Here is a 9,999-nt window from a genome sequence, read left to right as displayed (position 1 = left end):
TCCTTCATGGCGCCCCCGGGCTTGGGCAAGACCCCCCAGGACCCCCCTCCGGCCCCTCCACCCTGCTGCAGCAGTTTCAGCAGCAGCTCCTGCTGCCGACACTGGGGGGGAGAAACAGAGGGGGAGGGGGCGTCAGTGCAAGCCCCAATCCCAGTGCCTGACTCCCACCCCCCTCATACTAAGCCTATCACCCCCGCCACTGTCCCAGCATGCCCTAGGGCCTGGCTCTGCACCCCCTCTGCTATCCTAGCATGCCCTGAAACTTGGTACTACCCCTCTCCCAATCCCACAATGCCCTAGGGCCTGCCCCCACAATATTCCAGCATGCCCTATGATCTGACTTCCACCTACCTCCGTCCCAACCCTATGAGCCTCTACTATCCCAGCGTGCCCTATGTTCTTGCTCCTTCCAATATCCCACCATGCCGTAAAACTTCACTCCCCTCCGATATCCCAACGTGCCAAGAAACCTAGTTCTACCCCCCCGCACTATCCCTGCATACACTGAGGCACCCACCTCATCCTGCAGCTCCCTCCTGGGCCCCTTGGCCAAACTGGCAGGTGGTGGCACCAGCACTGACTACTGACCCCATGGCAGGGGAGGGGAAGCCAAGGAGTTAGGAGCACCCAGGCATACAGGGCTCCCTCCGCCCCTGAAGAACCCAGGCATCTGGACCCCACCTGCTTGCGCCGGAAGAGCTCCTCCTCCTCCCCGCCGCTTCTGCTTCTCTTCTTCCCGCTTGGCCCTGAGTTCTGCGTCACGGCGCTCCTGGAGCTGGGGGGGGGGGGGGGGGGGGGGGGGGGGGGGGCGCGGCAGCCAGAAGGGAAGATGGCGGGTTGTGGGACCCAGGCATCTGGTCTCCCAATAAAAACCCTACCTTTCCTGAGCAGAAAGAACCCAGGCATCCGGGTTCCCCATCCCATAGACCTGGGAGAACCCAGGCACCCCCGGCTGCCCTCCCTAAGCTGAGAGACTCTGGGCTGGGTCCCCCCCCAAGCAGAGGACCCTAGCGTCTGCCCCCCATTCCCTCCCTCCACAAGCAGAGAACCCAGGCGTCCAGGCATGCTCACTTTCTGCTGTAGTTGCAGCTGCTCCAGGATTGGACCCTGAGTTGATGAGTTAATTGGTAAATCCCATAAACTGGCATCACTGCCTGGAAAAATGGAGGATGGGGGTCAGTGCCTGGGGGACCCAACCCCTCCCCCAGCCGGGGGGGAGGTGTCAATGCCTGCCCTTCCCCCCAACAGCTCAGTACCTGCCAGCCTGCCATATGAGCACTGTCCCCTCACCCACCCCCCCTTCTGTACCCAACCCCCACCCCTGACCTCCCCAGCCCCTCCCCCAGCCCAGTGCCCCCCCCGCCCCCACCTGCAGGCTGTGATGCTGAGGTATGTGTGTCCCACAGGGACCCGGTGTCTGGCACAGACAAGGACCTGCTCATTGCTGGTGCCAGGCTCTGCTCCCCTTGCCTGGGAGGGGCAGGCACGCGCAGCAGGGAAAAATAAATAAATATATATCAGTGGAGAGACCACAGACCCCCCATACTGCCCTCCTGCACCCCCATAGCACCCTCCCAACGACAGCACTGCACCTCACAACTGATTGGACCCAGGTGTCCGGGCTCCCAGATCATCCATCCCAGAGCAAGGAGACGACCCAGGTATCCGAGCTCCCCCTGCACGAACCCCCCACCACATCCCCCATCCCCTTTCACAACTGAGAAAGAACCCAACTGTCCAAGTCCCCTGCTTGAATCCCGCCCCCATATCCTCCAACCCCCCTACAGAGCTAAGAAAAAAAACCATGTGTCCAGGCCACCAGCCCTTCTGTGTGATCCCCCCACATCCCCCATCCGTTCTCAGCTGAAAGAACCCAGGTGCCCAGCCGCCTCTACGTGACCCCCTGCCCCCACATCCCCCATCCCCTCTTTGGGCTGAGAAGAAACCCAGGCATCCGGGCTCCCTACCCCTCCCAGGGACTGAACCCAGGTATCTGGGGCCCCCTCACCTGGCCTTGAGACCCTGGAGCTGCTGGAGGAAGGCGCTGAGTTGCTGGGGGTTGAGGTCCCCAGCAGCCGCCTTCTGCTGCAGTGCGCACTGTGCCCAGCTGCTGCCTGCTGTGGGGTTGGGGAGATGCATGAGACCCCCCCCCCCCCACACATGACCAGGCCCCCTCCCCCCAGGACAACAGAGAGCACACTGACTCCCGAGGGAAAAGATGATGGACCTGTTTCCAGGGGCAGGGAGCCAACTGGGGGCAGACCCAACACCCTGCATTGCCCCTGGGGAAGGTAAGACGAACGTACCTATTTCCCAGAAAAGGAACACAATTAAGCCTGAATCTGTTGCCCAGAGGAAGGCAATAAAGAATGGAACTAACACCTTGTGCATGGGGGGGGTACAATATTGATGTAACTAACGGGAAAGGCAATGTGGAAAAGATACATCACTGGGGGAAGACAACAACAGATAAACCCTAGTCTCCAACAAAAGGGGGAAGGACAATAAGAGACGAACCCATTGCCCTGCATTACCCATGGGGGAAAACAATTGGAAACAGGTGCACAACCTTGTATTGCCCTAGGGGAAGACAACAGGGCACAGACCTGTTACCCTGCATACCCAAAGGGGAAGACAATAGAAACCTGGCCCATTACTCTACATCAGGGTAATAGGGAACAGGCTATAAGCAACAGAAAACAGATCCATTACCATAGGGAGAAGACCCACTGCCCTCCAGACCCCAAGCGAGAAGGCAATGGGGGTCAGGACTGTTTCCCAGAAATGAAAGCAACACCATGAACCCACCACCCAGAAACAGAAAATAATGAGAACGAACTCCCTGCACTGTATTTCCCAGGCAGTGAAGACAATAGGAAATGAACCCATTGCTTTGCATTGTTCAAGGAAGCAATGGGGGGTCAGACCCATGCCAGCTAAGGGTCCCCCCTGGCCTGGGCCTGGCCTGGGGGGAGGGGGCAAACCCTGCATGGGGGGTGGGGAGGTACCTGTTAATGAGCTGCAGGAACTGCTGGTGCTGCAGCTGCTGGTACAGGGCAGCAGCTGCCAGCTCCTGCTGCTGCTTCTTCAGTCGCTCCTGGTCCATGTTACCCTGGGGGTAGGCAGGGGGTGAGCGGGGCAGCATGCAACAGCCCCCACTAACTGCCCACAGTGGAGGGGAACCCAGGTATCCGGGCTCCCAGCAGCCCTCAACCCATCTTGGAGAACCCAGGCGTCTGGGCTGCAAGACGCTGTCTGCCAGAGACTGATTTATGGTGTACAGAAAACTGAAAAAGGACGGCTGGTTTAGCACAAAGATGCAGCCAGCTCTGGGGTGGGCAACAACTGAGTAGAACAGTCCTCCAGGGGGGCAGGGGATGAGGGGCACATACCAGCAGTGGGGGCGGAGAAGGGCCAGGGGCAAAGGGCACGCGGCCCCACATCTTGATGACCTCGCCCAGCGGCTGGAAGCCCTCATCACAGCCCCTCTTCACCAGCAGTGACATGCTGAAGTACCCAGCCTGGAACCACTCGGCCATCTCTTGCGTCGTGAAGGGGCCTGCGGGGGGTGAGAGCGGGGGGTTAGAACAAGGATGGATGCGCCCAGCTCAGGAGTACCAGAGTGGGCAGAATGGAGCTCACCCTGGATCTCTCCCTGCGGGTCCTTGTAGAACCACTTGCGGGCAGCGTCGTGACACAGGGGGTAGGGCAGCAGCTGTGTTGCGCGGCTCAACCATGGCCTGTGTAAAGCGCTCCTCCTCCACCGTGCTCTCCTGCAGTGCCGCCACCATCTTCTCTGCCTCCTGCGGGGAGGGGGGGGGGGGTACGGGAGTCAACCCCGAGCCCCTGCCCGACCCACCATATCGCCCCACATGAACTAGGAAGGAACCCAGACATCTGGCCTCCCACCCCGCACCACTCAAATCCACCATCTCCAACTCCCCAAGAGGGATCTGGGGAAGAATCCAGGCATCCAGGCTCCCCCCACCCCTCCTTTAACACCCCTCCCCCCGCAACCAGTCTAGACGTTGAACCCAGGCATCCGGGGCCCCCTCCGCTCACCTGCTGCAGGTGCTTCATGCCATCGTCGTCCTCAGGATCCCCAATAGAGAACTCTGGGGCGGCCGAAAGTGGGCGGGGGCAGGGCGGTGGCAGCCCCAGGGCCGGGCTGGGCCCGGATGCCTGGGTCCCACTGGAGGGGGAGGGGAGGAGAGGAGACATGGGGCAGTGTCGCAGGGGCTGCGGCCCCCCCAGCCTCCACCCGGATGGAACCCAGGTGTCCCAGCACTGGGACAGAGTCCCTCTCCAACCCAACCCCCAGCCAGGATGGGATCCAGGTGTCTGGGCAGTCAGTACCTTTGGCCACGGCAGGCTGGAGCTCTGGGTCGCAGGAGACAGAGGGGCCACTGGGGGGGGGCAGGACCACCCCTGACAGCCCCTCCCTCACCATCACCACTGCTGGGGGGAAGCCAGGGGGCACCAGGGGGGGACCCCAGCCTCTCCTCTGGGGGGGCCATGGTGGGGGCTGGCCCGTCTGTGGGGGAAGGACACAGGTCAGTACAAAGTGGGGCTGGGAGGGTCCCAGGTTCGGGGGGCAGGGGGGGCACTCACCTCTGTCGGGGCCCCTGGTGGCCTACCAGCTCGGGGGTGGGGGGCCGGGGCTGGAGTGGCTCTGGGCCCTCGGGCAGCAGCTGGAAGGCAAAAGGTGGCTCCTCCGGTATCAGGTCCTTTGGGCTCTTCTGGAAGTGGTGTGGGGGGAGGAAGAGGGCATTAGTGCGGGGGCCAGGACCCCCAGCCCCTGCCCCCTACCCACACCAACAGGAGCCTGGATGCCTGGGTTCTCTCCACGCTCTAGGGCTAGGGCAGAGACTCCCAGATGCCTAGATCCTCTCCACACTCTAGGGCAGGGGGCAGAGACCCCCAGACACCTGGGCCCTCCTTGTGCTCTAGACCTGGGGACAGAGACCTGGGGTCCACGGGCAGGTACCTTGAGGGAAAGGAAGGCGCCGGTGGCATCGAAAGTGGCCCAGGTCCTCATCCTCGTCGTCCACGCACCACTCTGGCAGCCCATCCTTGTCCCGGTCATCCTCAGAGGCCTCTCCTGGCACCGATCCTACCCGCCGCCGCCCCTCAGTCCTCCACCTTCCGCCGCCGCCCGTCCCCAGAGGGCTCCCGCCAGCCCGCCGAGCGCGGGCCCCCATCTGGGAGGGAGAAGGAGAGGTCAGATCAGAGCCAGACCTGACCCTGCCCACCACCCACACAGAACAGTAATCTACAAGCATCACCCACAAATCAAAAATAGGCCCTGCCCACTCTAACTCCACCCCACAACCGTACTACTGGGTTCGTGGCTCCGCCCCCTGCTGAAGCCAATGAGCCCCCTGCCCCATCTGGCTCACCTGGGCTTGTGGAGCGCCAACGCTCAGCCTCGCGGCGGCCCCCAGGCAAGCGCCAGCTGCCAGGCCCCCGTCCCCGCCCCCCTCCTCAGCCTCCTCATGCTCCTCACGCAGTGTGCGCCAGTTGGTGCTGTCTGAGCGGGCATGCTCCTTGCGCGGCCCCGGCACCACCTCCTCGAATGCGCCCCGGCCTAGGGGAGGGGGGTGGGCAGGAGCAGAGTCACCTTGCCCAGGCCACTGTGGCCCTACACCCCGACCCCATCTCCTTATATCCCAACCTGTCTTTCTAGCCCCACCCCTGTGCCCTTAGCTCTGCCCCAGGTGCCCCCCTCCATGGGTCTCCCTAGCCCCACCCTGTCTCCTAAGCCCCCCCAGCCCCACCCCCAGATTCCTAGCCCAGCCCCCTTCCTGTCCCCTTAGGTTAGTAACCTGGGGGGCTGGGGCTATCCCCAACCTGTCTCATAAGCCCCGCCCTCAGGTCCCTAGACCCCCCCCAACCTGCCTCCTTGGCCCGCCCCAACATCCCAGTCCCCATCCATTTTACTGACCTCAACCCCATTTCCATATCCCCACCCCCATGTCTCCCAACCCCGTCTGTCACCGCAGCCACAGCCCCACCCCCTAGACCCCTGCTCCCCACACCTACCTCAATACTCCCCTAAACTCCACCCCATATCCTTAACCCTGCCTCATGTCTCTACCCCTGCCCCAAAGCCCATTCCATCTTTAGCCCCGCCCCATCCCCCTCATCTCACCCGTGCCCACCCCCCAGGAGCTGGTGCGGCCCAACAGCCTGTTGCCAGGCGTGGGGGGATACACTGATACTGTGACCCCCCCACCCCCCGGCCCCACCTACCTCCATCGCGCCGGGGCGGCTTCTCAAAGCGCCGGTCCCCTCTGCCGGGGAAGAGGTGGAGTCAGAGGTGAGGTCAGAGCCCCCTGCCCAGTCCCACAGCCCAACCAGGGATGCTACCGCCACACCCCCTCATCCCAGCCTCACGCACCGGTCGTCCCAGCTCTGGCTGCGGTGGATCTCGCGGGCGCCGCGCCCGAAAGCCCCATCCACCTCCTCTGCCGCCGCTGCCACTCTTTGGTAAAAGCCGGTCTCGCCGCGGCCCCGCCCTGGCCGGGGGTGGGGGGGAAACCAGACACAAGGCCATCAGAGCCCAGCACGGCCCTGCAGCTCGCCCCCACCTAGCAAGAAATCTCTGTCTCCACCCCCACCCGCCAGCCAGAACCCTGTATAAACCCTGCCCCCAGGCACTAGCGAGCCCTGCCTCCATAGAGGCCGTGCTCCATGCTAGCCACACATGCCCCAAGCACAACTTCCTTGCCCCCCTGCTGGCCACACCCTAGAACACAGCCACCCTGACCTGCCCTCGTTCTAGCCCCACCCCCAGGGCTCAGCTAGCTTTGCCCTTACTAGCCCCACAGACATGCTACCAACACCTGGACTCTCAACCAAGCCCCAGATGCCCTCCCCATAAGCCTCACCCCCCCCCAGCCTCTGCCATCACTAACCCTGCCTAAACCCACCCTCTTAAAGAGACAGTGCTTCCACAAAGTACCTCGGCTCCGGGCACTGCCCCTGCCCCGTGAGACTCCAGCTGGGGCGGCCCCGCCCCCTTTTCCCATAAGCCTCAGCACCGCCACACTGTTCACTGACAGGGAGAAGTTCCTCTGCGGCACATGGCAGCCAAGAAAAGGGGGTTAGAACGAGAAGAAAGCGCCCCCCGCCCCAAGACCCTCCCACTCCCACCACCATCTGTCTCTGGATGCCGGTGCCTCAGTTTCCCATGGGGAGAGAGAGGGAGGAGATAGAGTACCTGTTCCTCCTCTGTCAGGGGCAGCAGGGCCAGGGGCTGCAGTGGCTCCTCCTGGAGGATGGCAGCAAACTCCTTGTCCTGCATCTCCTCCGGGACCTGTGGGCAGCACCGGAGATGGGAAAGGGGGAGGGGCACTGCACAGAACTCTGCCCCACAGCAGCACAACCCTGAGGGACCCCTGGGGTCAAGGACCTCATTGCTCCCCCCCCAGCACCCATTATGAGGTGCTGATACTTAGTTCCACCCCAGAAGTGGGCACATCAGCCACTACTGGGCCATACCACACGGTGCCAGCGGGGGGGGGGGGGGTTAGGGGTGGTTGAAGCCCCCATCTCTAGTCCCCTACAGACCTTGTTTTCCTTGACGTAAAGTGCTAACATCTCCTCGCGCCCGTAGCGGTACTCAGCCAGCTTGTATTTGGGCAGCGCCGGTGAGGGGGGGGGCGAGGCCACGCTGCCCCCGCTGGACAGCGCCCGGAGCCTGGTGGGGCAGGAGAGTACTTCAGGGCCAGACACCTGGGCCCTCGGGGGGGGGGGGGGGGGGGGGGGGGAGGAGTAATTGGAGGCCCAGACACCTGGGTTCTCTCCTAGCAGAGGGGTAGGAGTAGGGGATCTAGGGACCCAGACAACTGGATTGGGGGGGGGGCCCTCTGGGGGTGAAAGCAGCCTGGATTCTCTAGGTGTTGGGGAGCTGGGGGCTGAGGAGTGGGAGTGGGTGGGACCAAGCAGGAGGGGAGGAGGCAACCTGGATGCCTGGGTCCCGCCCCCTCCTCACCATTCCGGTCCGAAATTGAGCGTCTCAGCCGCCATCCTCCCGGGCGCAGGGGCCGGCCCCTCCCCGTCCGCTGCTCCCGCCACCTGGGGGGGGGGACGGGGACCATCACCCCAAGCCCTGCCTCTTACTACCTGGGCCCTGCTCCCTGGGCTCAGAGCTCCACCCCCGCCCCAGCCCTGGCTCCTGGAATCATGGAGGCAGAGCTCTGCCTCCCAGACATGCCCCCCCCCTCAGCCCCCCCCCCTTACCTGTTGCCTGTGCCCCACGCCCGACTCTGTGCCTCTGACCCCTGCCACCTGTGCAGAGAAGACAAAGCCAGTGAGTACAGGCCCCAGCCCCCCACATCCTTACCCCTCCTCTCAGCCCACATCTACCTTGGCTAGGGTCTCTCCACTGCCGGGGCAGGGGGGGTAGGAACAGAATGACCCTCCCCACCAGCCTGGGGATAGATCAGCCCCACCAGGGGCATAATGAAGCCAGGAAAACCCCCCATGCGAGGCAGCGACTGACCCCGAGAGCAGCTCCGGCCAGGTCGGGGGGGGGGGGGGGGGGGCGGCGTCTGTGCGTTGGTCCAAGCACTGGAGAGTGGAGGGGAGGTCCAGGAGGCAGCCTGGTCCCCCCGCAACAGCGCCAGGAGCCCAACTCACATGGGGGAGCCCTGGGGTGTGGGGGCAGGAAGGGGTTTAGGTCGTAAGTGTAGTACAGGGTGCAGGACACACAATGGGAGATGAACCAGGCATCCGGGCTCCTGGCACCCCCTGCTCTGCCCCCACCCCCACCAGCCAAGGGAAGACCCAGGCATTCGGCCTCCGTCCGTGGTCCTAGAGCAATGACCTGCTGGTAGCACAGAACAGATGGGTTCTCCCGTGAGGAACCCGTGCCCAGAGCAGCTCACAGCAAAAGGTCACGAGAAAGGACCTGCTCCAGCCCCTAACAACTCCAAGCAGGATCGAGTTCATCAGAGGGGGTGGAGCTGGAGTCTGGTCTTCCCATGAGCCTTTGCTCCAATCTGCTCGGCTTCACTGCAGGCACAGGACTCGCATGCTGGTTGGCGGGAAGCAAAGCATGGTGGTAAGGACGCTGGAGGATTGGCAAGGAAGCCCAGACGCCTGGGTTCTCCAGGGGGGGTGAAACTAGGCCTGAACCTCTGGTTCCCGTACAGTGGGAGGGAACCCGAGGACACGCATGCTGCACCCATGTGTGCTGGGTCACATGAGTGATTTCACACCCACATATGACATCAAATATGAGTGACCCTTGACCCAAAAGTGACCTCACACCCACGCACAGCCTCACCTATGACCCCGCTACTTTGTGGCCCTGGACACACATCCAGTACTGCCCATGCATGACCACCCACGTGACCTCACGCCCATGCACAACCCTATACGTGCATGAACCTTGACCCATGCATAATCACACACGCAAGTATGACTTCAAACAAGACCTCACCCCCGTGACCCTTGACACTCGCGTGACCTCACACCCCCGTGATCCCAAACACACCCAAGCCTTCCCCCACGGGCGACCCCCGTGGCCCCGCCCCTATATGGCGTCAAGGTCCCCGCAGGCCCCCACCTCCCCGTCCCCACCACGGGGGGCTCCACAGCGACCGGGGGTTCTCCATGGCAACCCCGGGGGCGGGTCCATGGCAGCTGCCCCCCGGGGTCGCCATGGCAACGGGCGCGAGGGGAGGGCGGGGGCAGCGAGTCGCTAGGACGACGGGCGCGGGCTCGGCCCCGCCCCCCCGGGAGCTCTTACCGGGGGGGCGGGGGGGGCGGGGGTCCGGGTCTCGCCGCCGCCGGGGCCTCCGCGCCGCGGGTTTGTGCGGGGAGCCAAGATGGCCGCCCCGCGCCGCATCACGTGACGGGGGCGGGGAGAGACGCGTCACGTGACGGGGCGGTGGGGCCACGTGAGGTAGGAGGCAGAGCCGCGACGAGGGACGCCACGTGACGGAGGCGAAGTCCCGAGATACTTGTCGGCATGGCGCTTCAGTGGCGCCA

General features: G+C 63.7%; 1 protein-coding gene across 1 annotated transcript; it reads right to left on the bottom strand.

The window, feature by feature from the left end:
• Positions 1-2: 2 nt before the first annotated feature.
• GIGYF1 (GRB10 interacting GYF protein 1) lies at positions 3-9,751 on the bottom strand (the record flags this gene model as incomplete). Its single annotated transcript, XM_059718116.1, is given in 26 exon segments — positions 3-101; positions 682-712; positions 714-775; positions 1,072-1,154; positions 1,370-1,470; positions 2,009-2,110; positions 3,009-3,112; positions 3,393-3,559; positions 3,643-3,707; positions 3,709-3,803; positions 4,063-4,194; positions 4,638-4,739; positions 4,988-5,023; positions 5,025-5,085; positions 5,087-5,201; positions 5,400-5,478; positions 5,481-5,587; positions 6,253-6,293; positions 6,401-6,518; positions 6,965-7,076; positions 7,223-7,318; positions 7,573-7,702; positions 7,997-8,079; positions 8,245-8,292; positions 8,507-8,654; positions 8,831-9,751. Coding segments are annotated over 26 exon segments (2,442 nt in total), but the record flags the coding sequence as incomplete, so codon positions are not given.
• Between the last annotated feature and the right edge of the window lie 248 nt (positions 9,752-9,999).

This window comes from Alligator mississippiensis, chromosome 15 (assembly GCF_030867095.1).
Source record: "Alligator mississippiensis isolate rAllMis1 chromosome 15, rAllMis1, whole genome shotgun sequence".
In the NCBI taxonomy this organism is placed as follows: domain Eukaryota; kingdom Metazoa; phylum Chordata; order Crocodylia; family Alligatoridae; genus Alligator; species Alligator mississippiensis.
This window is presented reverse-complemented; position numbering and strand designations above follow the sequence as displayed.